At 46.6% G+C, this 22379-nt stretch overlaps 1 protein-coding gene across 2 annotated transcripts in view; it reads left to right on the top strand.

Moving 5' to 3' along the window:
* The window catches only part of ABHD10 (abhydrolase domain containing 10, depalmitoylase), a 46330-nt gene extending 28572 nt beyond the window's left edge, over window positions 1-17758 (top strand). The window contains exons 3-5 of one of the 2 annotated variants that reach the window (XM_038759180.1): window positions 5919-6030; window positions 7768-7905; window positions 16941-17758. In XM_038759180.1, coding sequence (XP_038615108.1) covers window positions 5919-6030; window positions 7768-7905; window positions 16941-17291 — 601 coding nt within the window. In that variant the 3' untranslated portion in view covers window positions 17292-17758. The remainder of the gene's footprint in view (window positions 1-5918; window positions 6031-7767; window positions 7906-16940) is intronic. The other variant, XM_038759181.1, reaches the window with a different exon arrangement.
* Window positions 17759-22379: the final 4621 nt, after the last annotated feature.

Raw genomic sequence — 22379 nt, 5'->3', positions numbered from 1 at the left:
AGTGCCTTCAATAAGGCTTTGAAGGCAGGGTTGGGGGGAAGTAGGTAATTGTCAGATTTGAGGAAGGAGGGCATTCCAGGCCAGAGGCAGGATGTGGGCCAGAGGTCGGCGGTGAGACCGGAGAGACTGAGGCACAGTGAGAAGGTTAGTAATAGAGGAGCGAAGTGTGCTGGCTGGGTTGTAGGAGAGTAGCAAGGTGAGGTAGGAGGGGTCATGGTAGTGAAGTGCTTTAAAGCCAATGGTGAAGAGTTTTTGTTTGATGTGGAGGTGGATGGACAACCACTGGAGTTTTTTGAGGAGTGGGGTGACATGTCCTCAATGTTTTTGTAGAAAGTGATCCAGGCAGATCCTTGCAGCAGTCCATAGACTGGAGTGGGGAGAGACAAGAGGCTGGGAGGTTAGCGAGGAGGCTGGTGCGGTAATCCAGACAGGGCAAGATGAGTGATTTATTAATGTGTTGGTAGATTGGATGGAGAGGACAGTGCAGATTTTAGCGATGTTGTGAAGGTGGGACTGACAAGATTTAGTGATGGATTGAATATGTGGGTTGGATGAGAGAGAGGAGTCAAAGATAACACCCAGGTTACAGGCTTGTGAGACAGAAAGGATGGCGGTGTTGTCTGCAGTGATGGGAAAGTCATGGGGAGATCAAGATTTGGGTGAGAAGATAAGGAGTTCAGGTTGGAAACCATCTCCTTACCTAAAGTAGAGAAAGAGAATTGCTCATGTATTTATAAGTGAAAAATTGTGGGGGTGGAGGGGAAATAGCATGATCAATCTATGGTATTTATTAAGAACCCTGTGCATTTGGAAAAGTACATAAGAGTAAGCAGACAAGTTACCTGCCTTCAAGGAAGCAGCATGGCTCAGTGGAAAGAGCATTGGCTTTGGAGTCAGAGGTCATGGGTTCAGATCCCAGCTCCGCCAATTGTCAGCTGTGTAACCTTGAACAAGTCAGTTAACTTCTCTGTGCCTCAATTACCTCATCTGTAAAATGGGGATTAAGACTGTGAGCCCCCCCCCCCCCCCCCCCCCGTGGGACAACCTGATCACCTTGTAACCTCCCCAGTGCTTAGAACAGTGCTTTGCACATAGTGCTTAATAAATGCCATTATTATAATTATTAGGAGCTTACATCTAGTGGGTACAGTCTAGAGACATTAAAATAAATTACAGGTAGGGAAAGCAAGCAAGTACAACAATATGTACCCTAACCACTGTCAGAGTGGGAAGTTGAATAGGTACCTAAGTGCTTACTGAGTTAGGACCCAGTAGTGCATAGGGGACACAGTAGAGATGGATATAAGATGGGATGATGAGAAATGAGTCCAGGAAGGTTTTCTGGAGGAGATATGATTACACTCAATCAATCACTGGTATTTGAGGGCTTAATGCCTCCAAACATTGTAGTAGATACAGTACTACAGTGAGTACAATACAGACAGTAAGTACAATACAGTAGACTTGGTCCCTGCCCACAAGGAGTATAGAAGTATAGAAGGGGAGACATACAGACAGCATTTATTAAACACTTACTATGTGCAAAGCACTGTTCTAAGCGCTGGGGGGATACAAGGTAATCAGGTTGTCCCACAGGGGGAGGGCTCACAGTCTTAATCCCCATTTTACAGATGAGGGAACTGAGGCCCAGAGAAGTTAAGTGACTTACCCAAAGTCACACAGCTGACAATTGGCAGAGTTGGGATTTGAACCTATGACCTCTGACTCCAAAGCCTGTGCTCTTTCCACTGAGCCATGCTGCTTCTCCAAGTAGTAGTAGTAGTAGTAGTAGTAGTAGTAGTAGTAGTAGTAGTAGTAGTAGTAGTAGTAGTAGTAGTAGTAGTAGTAGTAGTAGTAGTAGTAGTAGTAGTAGTAGTAGTAGTAGTAATAGCATTTATTAAGCGCTTACTATGTGCAAAGCTCTGGTCTAAGCGCTGGGGGGGTTTACAAAGTGATCAGGTTGTCTCACGGGGGGCTCACCGTCTTCATCCCCATTTTCCAGATGAGGTCACTGAGGCCCAGAGAAGTGAAGTGACTTGCCCAAAGTCACCCAGCTGACAATTGGCAGAGCCAGGATTTGAACCCATGACCTCTGACTCCAAAGCCCGGGCTCTTTCCACTGAGCCATGCTGCTTCTCTGACATCAACGAAGGGGTAGGGGAGTGAGAGAGTTGAGTTCCATAGGGCGGGTGGGATTGAGGCCTTCGATTTGGTCACTAAGGGATGGCACTTTGGGGACGGAAGCTAGGCCGTGGCTTCTAATCTCAGCTCTGCCACTTGTCTGCTGCGCAGTTCTGGGCAAGTCACTTCTCTGTGCCTCAGTTACCTCATCTGTAAAATGGGGACTGAGCCTGTGAGCCCCACTTGGGACAGAGACCAGGTCCCAACCCGATTAGCTTGTATCCACCCCGGTGCTTAGACCAGGGCCTAGCGGGAGGAGGGATGGACTGGAGAGAACAAGCGTGGCTCAGTGGAAAGAGCCCGGGCTTTGGAGTCGGAGGTTAGGGGTTCAAATCCCAGCTCCACCGATTGTCAGCTGGGTGAGTTTGGGCGAGTCACTTCACTTCTCTGGGCCTCAGTGACCTCATCTGGAAAATGGGGATAAACACGGTGAGCCCACTGTGGGAAGACCCGGTCACCTTGTAACCTCCCCCAGAGCTTAGAACAGTGCTTGGCACATAGTAAGCACTCAATAAATGCCATCATTATTATTATTATTATTAAGTACTACTACTACTGCTACTACTACTACTTCTCTGGGACTCAGTTCCCTCATCTGTAAAATGGGGATTAAGACTGTGAGCCCTCCCCCTGTGGGACAACCTGATTACCTTGTATCCCCCCAGCGCTTAGAACAGTGCTTTGCACATAGTGTTTAATAAATGCTGTCATCATCATCATCATCAATCATATTTATTGAGCGCTTACTATGTGCAGAGCACTGTACTAAGCGCTTGGGAAGTACAAATTGGCAACATATAAAGACAGTCCCTACCCAACAGTGGGCTCACAGTCTAAAAGGGGGAGACAGAGACCAAACATACTAATAAAATAAATAGAATAGATATGTACAAATAAATTAAATAAATAAATAGAGTAAAAAAATATGTACAAACATATATACATATATACAGGTGCTGTGGGGAAGGGAGGGAGGTAAGATGGGGGGATGGAGAGGGGGACGAGGGGGAGAGGAAGGAAGGGGCTCAGTCTGGGAAGGCCTCCTGTAGGAGGTGAGTTCTCAGCAGGGCCTTGAAGGGAGGAAGAGAGCTAGCTTGGCGGATGGGCAGAGGGAGGGCATTCCAGGCCCGGGGGATGACGTGGGCCGGGGGTCGATGGCGGGACAGGCGAGAGCGAGGTACAGTGAGGAGATCAGCGGTGGAGGAGCGGAGGGTGCGGGCTGGGCAGTAGAAGGAGAGAAGGGAGGTGAGGTAGGAGGGGGCGAGGTGATGGAGAGCCTTGAAGCCCAGGGTGAGGAGTTTCTGCCTGATGCGCAGATTGATTGGTAGCCACTGGAGATTTTTGAGGAGGGGAGTGATATGCCCAGAGCGTTTCTGGACAAAGATAATCCGGGCAGCAGCATGAAGTATGGATTGAAGTGGAGAGAGACACGAGGATGGGAGATCAGAGAGAAGGCTGATGCAGTAGTCCAGACGGGATAGGATGAGAGCTTGAATGAGCAGGGTAGCGGTTGGGATGGAGAGGAAAGGGCGGATCTTGGCAATGTTGTGGAGCTGAGACCGGCAGGTTTTGGTCACGGCATGGATGTGAGGGGTGAATGAGAGAGCAGAGTCGAGGATGACACCAAGGTTGCGGGCTTGTGAGACGGGAAGGATGGTAGTGCCGTCAACAGAGATGGGAAAGTCAGGGAGAGGGCAAGGTTTGGGAGGGAAGACAAGGAGTTCAGTCATTATTACTACTACTACTACTACTACTACTACTACTACTACTACTACTACTACTACTACTACTTGGAGAAGCAGCATGGCTCAGTGGAAAGAGCATGGGCTTTGGAGTCAGAGGTCATAGGTTCAAATCCCAACTCTGCCAATTGTCAGCTGTGTGACTTTGGGCAAGTCACTTAACTTCTCTGGGCCTCAGTTCCCTCATCTGTAAAATGGGGATTAAGACTGTGAGCCCTCCCCCTGTGGGACAACCTGATTACCTTGTATCCCCCCAGCGCTTAGAACGGTGCTTTGCACATAGTAACCGCTTAACAAATGCCATCATTATTATTATTATTACTCTCCCTTGTCCATGCTTCCCAGGGGCACATGAGAAGCAGCAGATATCCCTGTGCTAGTTGTGGGAACCAAGAGATAAAATCCCGTGGTGCTTTGGAAACTCCAGACATCCACCCCCTTTTCCTGGGTCCCAGTGGTCTAGAACCCTGGAGTTGGTGGAGCCTCTGAAAACAACACCAAGATCCAGGATTCTTCCCACCATTTTATTTGCCAAGGGTGGCTTAGCAGGAGGAAACCTCAAGAAATCTGGGTAGATGGTCAATCAATCAATTATATTTATTGAGCACTCATTGGGTGCAGAGCACTGTACTGAGTGCTTGGGAGATGACAATATACCAGATTTGGTAGACCAGTTCCCTGCCCACAACAAATTTCCCTCTGTTTCACCACAATTAAGCAGTGTAATGTGACAAAGGAAGAGGAGAGTTCATCTGAAAGCTCACATTATAATGTGTATTCATGTTCATTTTAATAAGTGGTTTTCTGTTTATATTTGAAATTAGACCACAGTATAGTGAAAGACTTCAGTGTTCCTAATTATAATCAATCAGTTAGTGGTATTTATTAAGCACTGACTGTGCAGAGCACTGAACTACGTTTTGGGAGAGTACAATACAATAGATTTGGTAGACATGAACCCTACCCACAAGGAGCTTACAATCTAGTAAGCAGTGTGGCTGGGCAAGTCACTTAACTTCTGTGTCGTAGTTACCTTATCTGTAAGAAGTGGGGATTAAGAGCGTGAGTCCAGTGAGGGGACAGGGACCGTGTCCAAACTGATTAATTTGTACCTACTCCAGCACTTAGAACAGTGCTTGGCATATAGTAAGTGCTTAATACATACAATTATAATATTATTATTTAGTGGGTAGATAGACATTAAAATAAATTACAAATAAGGGGAAACAGAGGGCATAAGGAGAAATATATAAGTGGTCTGGGATCAGAGTGATAAGTGCCTGGATCATCATGGAAGAAGTTTGGATGGAGAAGAAAAGCCAGATTCTAGGGATATCAGAAAGGTAGAAGCAACAGGATTTGGTGACAGGCTGAATATGTGGCTTGAATGAGAGAGAGGAGTCGGGATAGTGCCCAGGATTGCAGGCTTGTGAGACAGGATGGTGATGTTGTCTACAGTGATGGGAAAGTCAGGGTGAGGAGATGGGAAGATGAGGGGTTCTAACACCAAGTTCTTGATTTTAAAGCAAAGAAACTTTTAAAAATTAGGTCTCAAGAAGGGAAACCAGGTAAACCAGGGCTTAAATATCAAAAACAGCTGTGAAAATGAGAAAGGTTTTGAGGTCTGGCAGATAGAGATGACATTTGACTAATATTTTTATTTTGGTCAATTATTCTAGCATTTATTGAGACTGCGCAATAAAAGAACATTATATACCCATTTGATGTGATCTGTAGCCTTCCCATTTGAACATTTTAGGAAATGTTAATGTGTTCTGCTTTTCCTGAATAAGATATTGTCAGCTCTGTGTCATGGCAGGTAATGGCTAAGAGCTGATTTCCTAGCCCAAGAAATAAATTATAGTTCGCCAAGCACTTGAGTTTAGTTCAGTAGAGTGGCGGTTTAATACATTATATGCTTTTTATATTTTGGCATGCTGAATCAGAGTTGTCTAAATGATATTTACACCCACTTTCATTTTGGTTACTTTTCAGATTTGATTATTCCGGCTGTGGAAGTTCAGATGGTAATTTTCCGGATTCTACAATAGGAAAGTGGAGGAAAGATGTCCTGTCTATAATTGATGATCTGACTGAAGGACCACAGGTTAACTTGTGCTAATTCTATTTTGTGTATAGATTGTATTAAAACTCTGTATTGCCTGGTTTATGGAACATTATTTTTCCCCTAGACCCCATTCATGTTCCCCTACTCCTGGCCTTCTGCAGAGGAGGAAGCAGAATAAACTAGCTGCTCGTGAGAGATTTCCCAACAGGCTGAATTTAGTAGCAGTTAACAGAAGGGGGACTGCAGGGCGTACTGGGTGGAAACCAACAGGGAGCAAGCCCTGCTGAAGAAAGCAGTTTAAGCTGTTCTCCGGGCCTGCCCCTGATCAGACTCCCCTTTCTCAAACTTTGGGCACTAGCTACAGTCAAAGAAGCAGGCTTTTGCCCACCCTGTTTCCCTCACCTCTAGTTGGGGGATACAGAGATCCCAGTGCCCTCATTTCATTTTTCACATTCAATCCATTATTTTAAAGGCACCTGGTTTTTAAGTAATAGAATAGGTGTCGTAGCGTTCATTCCCCAGGTGATTTAGACTATCATTTGGCTCTTCATTCCTCTCACAAATGCTGGAGCTCCTTATCTTCCCTCCCAAACCCTGACTTTCCTGTCACTATGGATGGCACTACCATCCTTCCCGTCTCACAAGCCCGCAACCTTGGTGTCATCCTTGACTCTGCTCTCTCATTCACCCCCCACATCCAATCCATCACCAAAACCTGCCGGTCTCACCTCTGCAGCATTGCTAAGATCTGCCCTTTCCTCTCCATCCAAACCGCTACCTTGCTGGTTCAATCTCTCATCCTATCCCGACTGGATTACTTCATCAGCCCCCTTTCTGATCTCCCATCCTCCTGTCTCTCCCCACTTCAGTCTATACTTCACTCTGCTGCCAGGATTATCTTTGTACAGAAACGCTCTGGGCATGTCGCTCCCCTCCTCAAAAATCCCCAGTGGTTACCTATCAACCTTTGAATCAAGCAAAAACTCCTCACTCTCGGCTTCAAAGCTCTCCATCACCTCGCCCCCTTCTACCTCACCTCCCTTCTCTCCTTCTACAGCCCAGCCCGCACACTCCACTCCTCTGCCGCTAACCTCCTCACTGTGCCTCGTTCTCGCCTGTCCCGCCATCAACCCCTGACCCACATCCCACCTCTGGCCTGGAATGCCCTCCCTCCACACATCTGCTAAACTAGCTCTCTTCCTCCCTTCAAAGCCCTACTGATAGCTCACCTCCTCCAGGAGGCCTTCCCAGACTGAGACCCCCGTTTCCTCTTCTCCTCCTCCCCTCGCCATCACCCCCCTTCCCTCCCTCTGCCCTACCCCCCTCCCCTCCCCACAGCACTTTTATGTATTTGTACATACATATTACTCTATTTTATTTGTACATATTTATTGCTCTATTTTATTAATGATCTATATATAGCTATAATTCTATTTATTCTGATGGTATTGACACCTGTCTACTTGACTTGTTTTGTTTTGTGTCTGCCTCCCCACTGTAGACTGTGAGCCCATTATTGGGTAGGGACTGTCTCTATATACTGCCAATTTGTACTTCCCAAGCACATAGTACAGTGCTCTGCACACAGTAAGTGCTCAATAAATACGATTGAATGAATGAATGAATGGAGGTGTCATTGGTTTAAGAATAGGTAACAGTTAAATTATCAGTTTAATATTCAGGGAATGACCAATCAGAGAAGGACCAAACAGATCTGTTTCCTTGGTGGAAAAAAACAGTAAATCTCCTTTTCTCTCTCCCTTTTTAAAATTGTAGATACTAGTTGGATCCAGCATGGGAGGCTGGCTAATGCTTCACGCTGCAATTGCACGCCCCGAAAAGGTAGCTGCTCTGGTCGGTGTGGCTACAGCTGCAGATTGTATCATAACCAATTTTAATCAGCTTCCTACTGAAGTAAGTCCAGATTAGGTCAGTTCATTCAGAGTACATATGAGTGCCTTCATTTAAGCGTACCTTGTCATGTATGTGACTACCACCTCCTCTCTTCTTTCCTTTCATGTTTTCATAAACACAGTTGTTCTCAGTAGTAATAATGTATTTGTTAGGTGCTTACTGTGCGTCAAGCTCTTTACTAACCACTGGGGTAGATACAAGGTAATCAGATGCAGATGCAGTCCCCATCCTTCATCAAGCTCCCAGAGGAAACGAAGAGCAGACATTGAATCCCCATTTTACAGATGAGGAAACTGAGGCACAGAGAAGTTAAGTGACTTACCCAAGGTCACACAACAGGCAAGTTTCAGGAACCCTAGAATCCATCCCTTCCTTTCTGCCTTGATAACTAAAACTCACAAATGTGTGTGAACTAGCTTTTTCTGCAGTGATTCCCTCCCTGTTCCTTAATCATTTTTTCATTACTTTTCCAAACTTTCATGCCCAAATCACCTTCTTCTAGGCTCACCCCCATCAAATTTCTGCCATGTCATAGTTCTTTTTCTTACCTATCATCTTTTATGGTCATATTCCTTATGCCTCCTCTTATTTCTTTGGGCTTTTTCTATTTTACACAGGATTGGTGTCTGAGCACCTTCTGACCCCTTTCCTACTTGTTTTACCTAATTTCTTGTTATCTACTTGCTGTATGTGTGCTGTTTAAACTGTTTTGCAGGCCTTAGTTAGGCAGACAAGAAGAGAAGATCTGGAGGAAGACAAGACCATTTTCAGATCCCCAGGTGCTTTTTCTCACTACCCATCAATCAATCAATCAATCAATCGTATTTATTGAGCGCTTACTGTGTGCAGAGCACTGTACTAAGCACTTGGGAAGTACAAGTTGACAACATATAGAGACAGTCCCTACCCAACAGTGGGCTCACAGTCTAAAAGGGGGAGACAGAGGACAAAACCAAACATACTAACAAAATAAAATAAATAGAATAGATATGTACAAGTAAAATAAATAAATAAATAGAGTAATAAATATGTACAAACATATATACATATATACAGGTGCTGTGGGGAAGGGAAGGAGGTAAGATGGGGGGATGGAGAGGGGGACGAGGGGGAGAGGAAGGAAGGGCTCAGTCTGGGAAGGCCTCCTGGAGGAGGTGAGCTCTCAGTAGGGCCTTGAAGGGAGGAAGAGAGCTAGCTTGGCGGATGGGCAGAGGGAGGGCATTCCAGGCCCGGGGGATGACGTGGGCCGGGGGTCGATGGCGGGACAGGTGAGAACGAGGCATGGTGAGGAGATTAGCGGCAGAGGAGCGGAGGGTGCAGGGTGGGCTGCAGAAGGAGAGAAGGGAGGTGAGGTAGGAGGGGGCGAGGTGATGGAGAGCCTTGAAGCCCAGGGTGAGGAGTTTCTGCCTGATGCGCAGATTGATAGGTAGCCATTGGAGATTTTTGAGGAGGGGAGTAACATGCCCAGAGCGTTTCTGGACAAAGACAATCCGGGCAGCAGCATGAAGTATGGATTGAAGTGGGGAGAGACACGAGGATGGGAGATCAGAGAGAAGGCTGATGCAGTAGTCCAGACGGGATAGGATGAGAGCTTGAACGAGCAGGGTAGCGGTATGGATGGAGAGGAAAGGGCTGATCTTGGCAATGTTGTGGAGCAGCACCATCAGCAGGTTGGTGATTTCCACCATTATTTTCAGGTTGGAGAGATTATAGCCAGGGCCCCCTTTGGCAGCAGCCAATTCTGGCTGGACCAGTGGACAGAGTTTCATTCATTCATTGTCGTATTTAGTGAGCACTTACTGTGTGCAGAGCTTAGGCACTTGAGGTTTAGTTTGGAGCCTCTGGCATGCCAAGGGCATTTGTCATAGCAAAAAGAGTTCCCTTCCATTTGGGATCCTTGAGGGGATCCCAGGTGCTACCTCTCCCAGTGAGGTGTCATGAAGAGTTGGGCAAGTCACTTTACTTCTCGTGGATTGAGCCTGTGAGCCCCACATGGGACAGTGACTTTGTCCAACCCAATTTTCTCCAGTGCTTAGTATAGTTCCTGGCACAGAGTAAGTGCTTAACAAATGCCATCATTATTATTATTAGAACACAGAGACTACAGCTCGCTTCAAGGCGGGCACCTGTAATTCTACTCCCTCCCAGGAGGTGTCAGCACATGACCACCGGTCTAAGCAGTGAATGGTCCAGGTATTGAGTGTGGGCCACTTACCCAAGTGGGTTTGAAACATCCGCTTATTTGTATCAGCCCTCCCATGACTGACATAGCCAGCTCCCCTTGGCCCTCCTAAAGATGCTTCCTCACAAGTGAGCCCTTATTAGTCCCCAGATTGTGAGACAGGTTCCGTGACTTTCTTGCTGGCGGTTGAGCAGGAAGTTGGCATCCCTCACTCCCTTGGTGACCTCATTCGCTCCCACAGCTTCAACTATCATCTCTATGCTGATGACACCCAGATCTACATCTCTGCCCCTGCTCTCTCCCCCTCTCTCCAGGCTTGCATCTCCTCCTGCCTTCAGGACATCTCCATCTGGATGTCTGCCCGCCACCTAAAACTCAACATGTCCAAGACTGAACTCCTTGTCTTCCCTCCCAAACCCTGCCCTCTCCCTGACTTTCCCATCTCTGTTGACGGCACTACCATCCTTCCCATCTCACAAGCCCGCAACCTTGGTGTCATCCTTGACTCCGCTTTCTCGTTCACTCATCACATCCAAGCCGTCACCAAAACCTGCCGGTCTCAGCTCCGCAACATTGCCAAGATCCGTCCTTTCCTCTCCATCCAAACCACTACCCTCCTCGTTCAAGTTCTCATCCTATCCCTTCTGGACTACTGCATCAGCCTTCTCTCTGATCTCCCATCCTCGTATCTCTCCCCACTTCAATCCATACTTCATGCTGCTGCCTGGATTGTCTTTGTCCAGAAACGCTCTGAGCATGTTACTCCCCTCCTCAAAAATCTCCAGTGGCTACCAATCAATTTGCGCATCAGGCAGAAACTCCTCACCCTCGGCTTCAAGGCTCTCCATCACCTCACACCCTCCTACCTCACCTCCCTTCTCTCCTTCTACAGCCCACCCCGCACCTCCGCTCCTCTGCTGCTAATCTCCTCACCGTGCCTCATTCTCGCCTGGCCCACATCATCCCCCGGGCCTGGAATGCCCTCCCTCTGCCCATCCGCCAAGCTAGCTCTCTTCCTCCCTTCAAGGCCCTACTGAGAGCTCACCTCCTCCAGGAGGCTTTCCCAGACTGAGCCCCTTCCTTCCTCTCCCCCTCGTCCCCCTCATCAACCCCATCTTATCTCCTTCCCTTCCCCAAGGAACCTCTATATATGTTTGTACATATTTATTACTCTATTTATTTATTTATTTTACTTGTACATATCTATTCTATTTATTTTATTTTGTTAGTATGTTTGGTTTTGTTCTCTGTCTCCCCCTTCTAGACTGTGAGCCCACTGTTGGGTAGGGACTGTCTCTATATGTTGCCAACTTGTACTTCCCAAGCGCTTAGTACAGTGCTCTGCACACAGTAAGCACTCAATAAATACGATTGATTGATTGATTGATTGATCCCTCAGTCTCCAGTGGTCTCTGTTCATCACTCTAGTCTCTCCTTCAATGGTTCGTTGGTCTCTACTTCATGGCTCTACCCGCCATCTTGTAGCTTTGGGGCCTGGTGGCAGAGGCAGGGCACCCCCAAGATACCAAGGCATTGGGGAAACACAGAGCATTATAGTAAATCCCAAGATAAGATAAGGCAGGGGTTGGAAGTTGCAGGGGCAGCAGCATCAGGAGCACTCTGAGACTAGGGCTGAGGGTAGCATTGTGACACCTTGGTGTTGAGGTGTGTGTGAGAAGCAGGTGGCAGTCCTGGGCCTCGAGTTGGTCAGACAGAGGAGCCAGACTTTAGGACTGGTAAGGGGTGGGAGAAGGAGCCACTGAATATGGGTACAGAAGCACCTACTGTACAACTGTGGAGGCTCTCCGGAGTGGCAGTGACTGTGGTCCTAAGTAGAAGCTGCAGATAAGATGGGGGAGGGGAGGGGCAGAGCTCAGAACCCTCTCTGTGCTGAGGGGCCACAAGGGGACAATGACACGGCTTGAATCTCCCACCCCATACTATGGAGTTCAACTGAGACCATGGTAAGGAGCCGTGGAGGGGAAGGAGCAGGGGAGAACAACTTCCGTGGCAAAAGAGGCTCTTTGAGCAGGGCTCCGAGTTAGAAGCAGCCCACAGCTTATCTCTCTGCCTCAGAGCCTGAGCCTGAGGCAAGGATAACACCTAGTTCTTTGGAAGAGGGACTCCACCTATGACAGGCCCCTAATATGATGGGGTTTACTCTGAGATCTTGGGAGCTAGGGATGACTGAGGCCAAGTTACTGTTGATGGGCAAAGTCTTCCGAGATGAGCTCAAAGCTCAGCCGGTCCCATTCCAGGCCAAACTGGACCTTAAGTGGCAGTGAATTAGGCTGAATAACTTTCAGCACAGTGCTTTGAAGTCCCCAGGAGCCAAGCAGTCTGTCTCTGTCCCACAAGAGAGGAATCGATTCACGCAGCCCCAACTTCATGGGCTCCTTTACCTGCTCCCTCCTCTGCTCTGACTATCCTTGGCTCCTAACCTGGCACAGGGCCAATAATGGTGGCATTTCAGTGATTGTCCCTGGTGACTGATCATTTTAGGATTAGAGCCCCAGGGACCCAGGTAACAGGGCTGCATCCCCAAGTCACCTCTGTGCATATGACTCCCAAATCTACGTCTCCAGCCCTGATCTTTCTCTTCTGCAGTCTCTTATTTCTTTCTGTCTTCAAGACATCTGTATTCGGATGTCCCACTGACATGCTAAACTGAACATGTCCAAAACAGAACTCCTTATCTTTCCAACCAAACTTTGTCCTCCCCCTGTCTTTCCCATCACTAGGAACAATACCAGTATCCTCGTGATCTCACAAACCCTTCACCTTGGCATTACCCTCAACTCCTCTCTTTCATTCAACCCACATATTCATTCCATTACTAAATGCTGTTGGTTCAGTTGTCACAGCATTGCTAAAACCTGACCTTTCCTCTCCATCCAAAACTGCTACCATATTAATCCAAGCACTTATCCTGTCCCACTTTTATTATTGCATTAGCCTTATTGCTGACCTTTCTGCCTCCTCTCTCTCCCCACTCCAGCCCATACTGCCTGGATCATTTTTCTTCAGAAACCTTCAAGTCATGTTTCCTCCCTCTTCAAGAACCTCCAGTGGTTGCCCATCCATCTCTGCATCAAACAGAAACTCCTTACCATCGGCTTTAAAGAAATCAATCACCTTGTCCACTCCTACCTCACCTCAATTCTCTTCTAAGGCAACCTGAGCAGCACATTTCGGTTCTCTAATGCCAGCCTATTCACTGTACCTCAATCTTATCTATCTCACTGCAAACCTCTTACCCACATCCTGTCTCTGGCCTGGAATGCCCTTCCTTATCATCTCCAACAAACAACTATTCTCCCTACCTTCAAAGCCTTATTGAAGACATTTCTCCAAGAGGCCTTCCCTGAGTTACACCTTCATTTCCTCTTTTCCCACTCCCTTCCACATTGCCTAGCCCAGCAGCACTTACGTATCCATTAGTCTGTCTCCCCCTAGGGACTGTAAGCTTGCTGTGGGCACGGAATGTGTTTGTTTTATTGTTATGCTGTACTCTCCCAGGCACTTAGTACAGTGCCTTCCACAAAGTAAGTTCTTAATAAATGATTGATTGCTTGACCACAGTCAAGCCATTGACTACCAAAGGACATACTGACATTCTGGATTAAAGTTTCTATTTTTTTTGCCTAGCCTCCCATCTTTGGACATTATGCTATCTAGGTAGCAGAAGCCAGTGATCCTAATTCTTGTGGGGGAATCTTGTCCGTCTTCAACCGCTCACTCTCCATGGGTTCCTTCCCCTCTGCCTTCAAACATGCCCACGTCTCTCCCATCCTAAAAAAACCCTCTCTTGACCCCAACTCACCTTCTAGTTATCGCCCTATCTCCCTCCTACCATTCCTTTCCAAACTCCTTGAACGAGTCGTCTACACGCCCTTCCTCGAATTCCTCATTGCCAATTCTCTCCTCGAACCCCTCCAATCTGGCTCCCGTCCCCTACATTCCACAGAATCGCCCTCTCAAAGGTCACCAATGACCTCCTGCTTGCCAAATCCAACGGCTCATACCCTATCCTAATCCTCCTTGACCTCTCAGCTGCCTTCGACACTGTGGACCACCCCCTTTGCCTCAACACGCTATCCAACCTTGGCATCACAGACTCTGTCCTCTCCTGGTTCTCCTCTTATCTCTCCGGTTGTTCATTCTCAGTCTCTTTTGCAAGCTTCTTCTTCCCCTCCCATCACCTTACTGTAGGGTTTCCTCAAGGGTCCGTTCTTGGTCCCCTTCTGTTCTCGATATACACTCATTCCCTTGGTGACCTCATTCGCTCCCACGGCTTCAACTATCATTTCTACGCTGATGACACCCAAATCTACATCTCTGCCCCTGCTCTCTCTTCCTCCCTCCAGGCTCGCATCTCCTCCTACCTTCAGGACATCTCCATCTGGTTGTCTGCCCGCCACCTAAAACTCAACATGTCCAAGACTGAACTCCTTGTCTTCCCTCCCAAACCCTGCCCTCTCCCTGACTTTCCCATCACTGTTGACGGCACTACCATCCTTCCCATCTCACAAGCCCGCAACCTTGGTGTCACCCTCGACTCCGCTCTCTCGTTCACCCCTCACATCCAAGCCGTCACCAAAACCTGCTGGTCTCACATCCGCAACATTGCCAGGATCCACCCTTTCCTCTCCATCCAAACTGCTACCCTGCTCGTTCAAGCTCTCATCTTATCCTGTCTCGATTACTGTATCAGCCTCCTCTCCAATCTCCCATCCTCGTGTCTCTCCCCACTTCAATCCATACTTCACGCCACTGCCCAGAATGTCTTTGTCCAGAAACGCTCTGGGCATGTTACTTCCCTCCTCAAAAATCTCCAGTGGCTACCAATCAACCGATGCATCAGGCAAAACCTCCTCACCCTCGGCTTCAAGGCTCTCCATCGCCTTGCCCCCTCCTACCTCACCTCCCTTCTCTCCTTCTACAGCCCAGCCTGCACCCTCCGCTCCTCTGCCGCTAATCTCCTCACCGTGCCTCATTCTCACCTGTCCCGCCGTCGACCCCCAGTCCATGTCATCCCCCTGGCCTGGAATGCCCTCCCTCTGCCCATCCGCCAAGCTAGCTCTCTTCCTCCCTTCAAAGCGCTACTGAGAGCTCACCTCCTCCAGGAGGCCTTCCCAGACTGAGCCCCCCCTTCCTCTCCCCCTCCTGAGCTCCCCCTTCCTCTCCCCCTCCTCATCCCCCCCACCTTACCTCCTTCCCCTCCCCACACCACCTGTATATAGGTATATATGTTTGTACATATTTATTACTCTATTTTATTTGTACATATCTATTCTATTTATTTTATTTTGATAATATGTTTCGTTTTGTTCTCTGTCTCCCCCTTCTAGACTGTGAGCCCACTGTTAGGTAAGGACCGTCTCTATATGTTGCCAACTTGTACTTCCCAAGCGCTTAGTACAGTGCTGTGCACACAGTAAGCACTCAGTAAATATGATTGAATGAACGAATGAATGAATGAAAGTAAATGGAAACCTCTGTGTTCAGAATTTGTAGTACACAGACTGGAGCCTTAGCTTAGCCTAACCTCAGCCTTCTTTAGGTTGTCCATTTGAGACACTTCAAGATCATTTGCAAGCAGGTGTGCTTTTTGAACATAGTCTGTACCCCTTAAGCACTTGATATTCATCCCACCCCCCATTTTACTTCTGTCTAATATATTTGTATGCCCGTCAGTCAATCATATTGAGCACTTACTTCATGCAGAGCATTGTATGAGGCTCTTGGGAGAAATTGGGAGAGTACAACAGAATTAGCAGAAGCATTCCCTGCCCATAATGAGCTTACCATCTAAAGGGGGAGACAGACATTAATATGAATAAACAATATGTAATTTAAAGTACAAACCAGGTTTTGACAAGTCAAAGGGACAAAGAACAGAATATGATCTTTTAAAAAATCTGATAGGATGAAAAACTTTACCGGGACACCAGAAAAATGTTCTGACAGCAACTTCCAAGGCTTCTATTGCAACCCCAAGCCCAGCAGTGTTGATTGTGGAGAACTCTTTCAACTCATGCCATGTTACATCCTCCAGGAACTCCTATGTGCTGGTGACAATCTGTGGCACTTTTGTGACCTGTCAAAAGCTGGTTTTTGCTCTCTATTCCTTTCCTATCAGTCAATCATATTTATTGAGCACTTACTATTTGTAGAGCACTGTACTAAGTGCTTGGGAGAATACAATGTAACAGATTTGGTAGACACCTATCCACAAGGAGCATACAGTATAGAGGGGGAGACAGATATTAAAATAAATACATATATACTTAAGTTCTATGGAGCTGAGGGTGGAGTGAATAAAGTGAATAAAGGGTACAAATCCAAGTGCAAGGTGATGTGAGAGGGGGAAAAAAGGGCTTAGTTGGAGAAGGTCTCGTGGAGGGTATGTAATTTTAATAAGGTTTTGAACTTGGGAAGAGTGATGGTTCGTTGGATATGAAGGAGGTGGAAGTTCCAGGCCAGAGGGAGGACAGGGGTGAGGGGTTGGTGGCAAGATAGATGAGATCAAGATACAGTGAGTTAGTTGGCTTTAGAGGAGTGAAGTGAGTGTTCTGGGTTGTAGAAGGAAATCAGGAAGGGAAGGTAGGAGGGGTCAGGGTGATTGAGTGCTTTAAAGCCAATGGTAAGGAGTTTCTGTTTGATTCAAAGGGAAGGTTCTTGAAGCATACAGAAACATGGACTGAGCTGGACTGCTTCAGTTGAGTTGAAATTGTAAAACAGTGACTTCTTTCCACCACCTTGGCCTATCACTTTTTCAGGTCCACGTTACTTTTCTGCCAGTTGACATATGCATGTACATTTTTCTCCTTTCTCAATTTTTCTCCAACAGGCCAAGAAAGAAGTGGAAAAGAAAGGTGTGTGGAAGATGCCAACAAAATACAACGAAGATGGATATCATTATTTCCCATACAGTTTCCTTAAAGAAGCAGAAACTCACTGCTTGCTGCATAGTCCCATTCCTGTCAATTGCCCAGTCAGACTCCTCCATGGCATGAAGGATGATGTCATCCCATGGCAGGTTTCCCTGCAGGTAGCTCACCGGGTGGTCAGCACAGATGTTGACGTCATCCTCCGTAAAAATGGGGATCATCGAATGAAAGAGAAGGATGACCTCAAACTTCTGGTGTACACTATTGATGATTTAATTGACAAGCTTTCAACCTCAGGGTCACTGGCATAGAGGCTCAAACACATAAGCTTTGTCATTCCACCCACTCGAGTGATTTAACCAACGCCCCCATTCAAAATTGGGGTGGGAATCCATTGAACTGAGGACAGGAGGAGTCCCAGGAGCAGATGCTGGAGTTTTTCTGGCTTTTCTTCTACCTCTGGAAAATTGCCCATATTTTTCTACTCTGCACATAAGGTAGAAATGAAGGGGAAAATGAGTGCTGCTATTAGTTTTCTCTTTCTACCCAAACCTCTAGGCTCTTTCCTTCTAAGTAATTTTTTTTATCCAGAGAAGTTTATCTTTCATATATATTGATGCCAACTGATCCTCCTGTTTCTGTTTAAATTGTATTTTGGAACTTGGGTTTTCCTTTAGCACTTGTTTGGTGGCATATGCAGGTTTGTAAATGCACCAGAAATGGCTACTATTTCAATTGAGTGAAAATGTTTCTAGCCTAAATAAAAATGATCAAAATATAGTGGTGTGGTTTCTACTAGCCCTGGGCTTTCACTGTGGTCTCTCTAGATCATGGGAGGCTTTCTGCTTTAAGTCCCCAGATATTTTGAGGTTATAGGTAATTGTAGTTTTTGTATGTACGGTGTAGGTCAAATGTAATGTTTTTTTAATTGACTATCATCTCATTTGTTTCATAAATTTTTTTTCTCTCTTTCATTTTATCTGCCAGGTTAAAAAGTAAATTTTCATCTGAGTTTATGTGGAATGAGTTTTTGGAGAGGAATTTTTTTCACTTTCGTGATCCATTTGTACCCTGAATCTGCACCAGCCCAGTCTAACACCTGGGCCTGATTCATTCCCCGGGAAAGCTTGTGGCCTCATGTTCTGCCTGTTCTGTCTCTGACCTGACACTCATTCCCCCCTCCCCACGTGGTACCCCACCCACCCCAGGGCCACCCCAGGGAACAGTTTACAATCTAAGCTCTTCCAGCCCCTCCCCAATCAATCAGAGACCTTTCACTGATCAGTGAGGGAGGATGGGTTCTGACCTTGGAGGCAGCTGGCAACCGAAAGCCACGAGTATCTCCATCTGCATATATCAGTCAGTCCCAGAAAACCTCACTACAACAGACTGACACACAGTTTCCAGCCCATCCCAACTATTACAATGTAAAAAATGGTTGAGAGTTCAACACTGGTTTGTGTGTGTTGTGTGAGGCTGCTTTATCCTTACCACGTGAATTTGGAATGGCTTTGAACCAAGTGAGCATTTAATTTTCCCCATACTGACTTGGTTGTTGTGGATTTTAAAGCAGTACATTTAGTCCTTTGAGATTGTTTTAATACAAGCAAGTAAATGAAATTCGTAGAGGAATGAATCTAGTACCATTACCAAAGCATTAAGTAATTTAAGACCAGTCAGTATCCCTCTGTAGAGAATTTCATTTTCAAATCAGTTAAGTGTTTAGTACAGTACATTCCTAAGGATGTCCTTAGGCAAGTATTAATGAGTTCAAAGGAAGCAAAGTCTTGATCCTTTCACCAGTAATAATTAGGAAAGCAACCATGAGTAAGCAATTACCAATTGCAAATTTTTTAGGGTGTTTATAAAAGAGTAATTCTTTGTGGTTAAAATGCTTTTTTAAAATAGCAACCAGAAAGTGTCAATTCCAAACTTCATCAAAAATAATTTGTTTATCCTTGCTTGTCCTGTTTTCCAATCCACCATCACCTTTCTTCCATTCCAAATTTGGTGTAACAGTTCAATTTGAAGAATTATTCTTCAGCTTTGAGCTTGTCCATCTTGCAGCAGTTTGGATTATACATGTGCTCATTCATTATTGACTACACAACAGATTTACTCAGGCAAGAAGGCTGTTCTGTTCCAGCTGTCCCTAACCAAACACACTTGGGACCTTTTCCTGGAGAAACGCAGCTGGGAGGCCCTGCTGGTTGAATTAAAATTTAATAGCTGGGTTAAGAGCACTACATAGGCTTTCTTGGGATATCCCCTGACATGAAATCATTTATAATTTATTACCTGATCAGAAATTTTTCTGTCTTTAAAAATAAAATAAAGGATAAAAATAAAATAAACCTTAAAAATAAAAGTTTTTAAAAATCCCCAAACAGCTTAACAAATTGGGCAGAACAAGAGCGTTTTGTATCTGTGCCCTGCAGCTGTGACTTGACATGGCTTCACATGCATCTCATTTATTGAATAATTCAAAATTAATTTTAAGTTCTCACCCAACCCAAGCAAGAATTCTCGGCTATGTCTGCAATCCTCCAGAAGTTGGTTATGGGGAAATGTGAAGAAGTAAGCCACATTCTGAATCAGTGAGTTCTGGGAGTCTAGGAAAAAAAACTTACATAAAAACCAAAGGAAAGAAAAATGTTTTCAGGTATGGGTAAAGCATAAAACTCACCCTGTGGATTCAGAAATGGCAATTCTAGAGCAGAAAACTACAAGCCCCACTCAGGGCAAATGTGATGAGCCAAGCAAAAAACAATCTTTCCATGTTCTGTGTGGTGTGGATCATCAGAGTTCTTTCCATGCAAATTACAAGTGAAGATGCATCTCATTGACAATGATTGTATGTACAGTATGTCCTGGATCTTTCGATGGGAAGGAGAGACACCAGGTAATAGCTGTATAGACATATTTAAGGGACAGACTTTTCTAAAGAGGGGAATTTGTAGAGGTGGTAGGAGGGAGATAGGTAAAAATCTATTTACCTATCAGTCAGTGATATTTATTGAGTGCTTACTGTGTGCAGGGTACTGTGCTACATTTATGAACCTTGATGAACTTAAATACATTATTCCAAACTAATCATGATCACAATTCTTCTAGGCAGGCCATATGTGTCTAAAAAAAACTTTAAAAAGAAGCCACTTGTATAAGTTGTTTTTTTTTTTCTTCCACTGGGAGCAATAGCTTGGTGGCATCCTTATGAAGCCGTGCACTTTTGGGTACATGCAACAGTTGCTCCAATGTAAGTAAGTATTATTTTTGAGAACTGCTAATTGCATTGATTCAGAAATGTATTTTGATCTATTTATGTCTTGCTGTTTATGTTTGAAAACAGTGCAGCTTAATGTTGAAAATTTCATCATTGAAATTGTGGCCAAAAAGTCAGTCTCTTCTAAGTTGTGCATTTGTAAAGACAGCAAGGCACTTTTTCTAGGCACTTGTTTAATTTGGGGCAAAGAGGGCATTGTTAAGGTGCTTATTACAGTGCTCCAACTCATCCCAATCCAAACCCTCCCCACCCCTCGCACCCTTCCCCCTCCCTCCCCTCCCTCGACAGCTGCTGCCAAGTTTGGCCTCTGGATCCCCGCTCCGTTTTGAGTAAGATCCCTTTCATCCTGGACCTATTCCTTTCCAGCTCTATATTCCTCCTCGCCCTAACTGAAACATGGTTGTCTCCGGACGACACGGTCTCTTCTGCTGCTCTCTCCAGTGGAGGCCTCTTCTTCTCCCATTCCCCCAGACTCACCGGAAAAAGAGGAGGTGTCGGTTTCCTTCTCGGCCCCCAATGTCGCTTCACACTATTCCTCCTCCTTTTCCTTCCCTTCCTTTGAAGCCCACATTATTCGCCTCTACCACCCCCTCCAGATTATTGTAGCCATCATCTACCGCCCCCCCCCCCCGGCCCCACCTTCAACTTCTTTAACGATTTTGACCCCTTCCTCACCTTCTCTCCTTTTCCATGCCCACTCTGATCCTCGGAGACTTCAACATCCACATGGATATCCCTGATGACTCCTCTGCCACCCTCCTACTATCTCTCCTCGACGCTGCCAACCCCTTGCTCCACCCCACCTCACCCACTCACCAACTTGGTCATACCCTCGACCTCATCTCCTATCGCTGCACTGTGCCCACCCTCACCAACTCTGAAATCCCTCTCTCTGATCATAATCTTCTCACCTGCCTCCTCACTCACACTCCCTTCCCCCGTAAATCCATATTACTCCCTCACAGAGATCTCCGCTCTCTTGACCCCATCCATCTTTCTGAGCACCAAACACCCCACCTCGCCTACCTCTCCTCTCTGCCCAGTCTTGATGATCAGATTACTGCTCTCAACTCTACCCTTTCTACTCAGCTAGACTCACTCGCTCCCCTTTCCCTTCGCCGCTCTCGCAGCCCTAACTCACAGCCCTGGATCACTGCCACTGTCCGCCTCCTTCGCTCTTATGCTCGAGCTGCCGAACGCTGCTGGCGAAAGTCTAAACACCATGCCAACCTCGTTCACTTCAAGTTCATCCTTTTCTGCCTTAACTCAGCCCTCTCCTCTGCCAGACAAAACTATTTCTCCTCCCTTATTGACACCCATTCCCATCATCCCCACCAGCTCTTCCGTACATTCAACTCCCTTCTCAGGCCCCCTCCTCCTTCCCTCACCCCCAACGATCTGGCCGCCTACTTCATTAACAAAATTAAATCCATCAGGTCCGACTTCCCCAAAGTCACTCCCCCCCCATTTCCCCAACCCCCCGGCTCTCAACACTCTCTGCTACTCTCCCATCCTTCCCAGCAGTATCCTCAGAGGAACTCTCCTCCCTCCTCTCAAGTGCTACTCCGGCCACCTGTGCTTCTGACCCCATTCCCTCTCATCTCATGAAATCTCTCGCTCCATTCCTTCTCCCCTCCTTAACTTCCATCTTCAACCGCTCACTCTCCGCTGGTTCCTTCCCCTCTGCCTACAAACATGCCCATGTCTCTCCCATCCTAAAAAACCCCTCTCTTGACCCCACCTCACCTTCTAGTTATCGCCCCATATCCCTCCTACCATTCCTTTCCAAACTCCTTGAACGAGTTGTCTACACGCTCTGCCTCGAATTCCTCAACACCAACTCTCTCCTCGACCCCCTCCAGTCTGGCTTCCGTCCCCTACATTCCACGGAAACTGCCCTCTCAAAGGTCACCAATGACCTCCTGCTTGCCAAATCCAACGGCTCCTACTGTATCCTTATCCTCCTCGACCTCTCAGCAGCCTTTGACACTGTGGACCACCCCCTTCTCCTCAACATGCTATCCGACCTTGGCTTCACAGACTCCGTCCTCTCTTGGTTCTCCTCTTATCTCTCCGGTCGTTCATTCTCAGTCTCTTTTGCAGGCTCCTCCTCCCC

This window comes from Tachyglossus aculeatus, chromosome 17, assembly GCF_015852505.1.
Source record: "Tachyglossus aculeatus isolate mTacAcu1 chromosome 17, mTacAcu1.pri, whole genome shotgun sequence".
NCBI lineage: Eukaryota > Metazoa > Chordata > Mammalia > Monotremata > Tachyglossidae > Tachyglossus > Tachyglossus aculeatus.
Note: the sequence above shows the minus strand (reverse complement) of the source record. Positions and strands in the feature narration are given on the sequence as shown.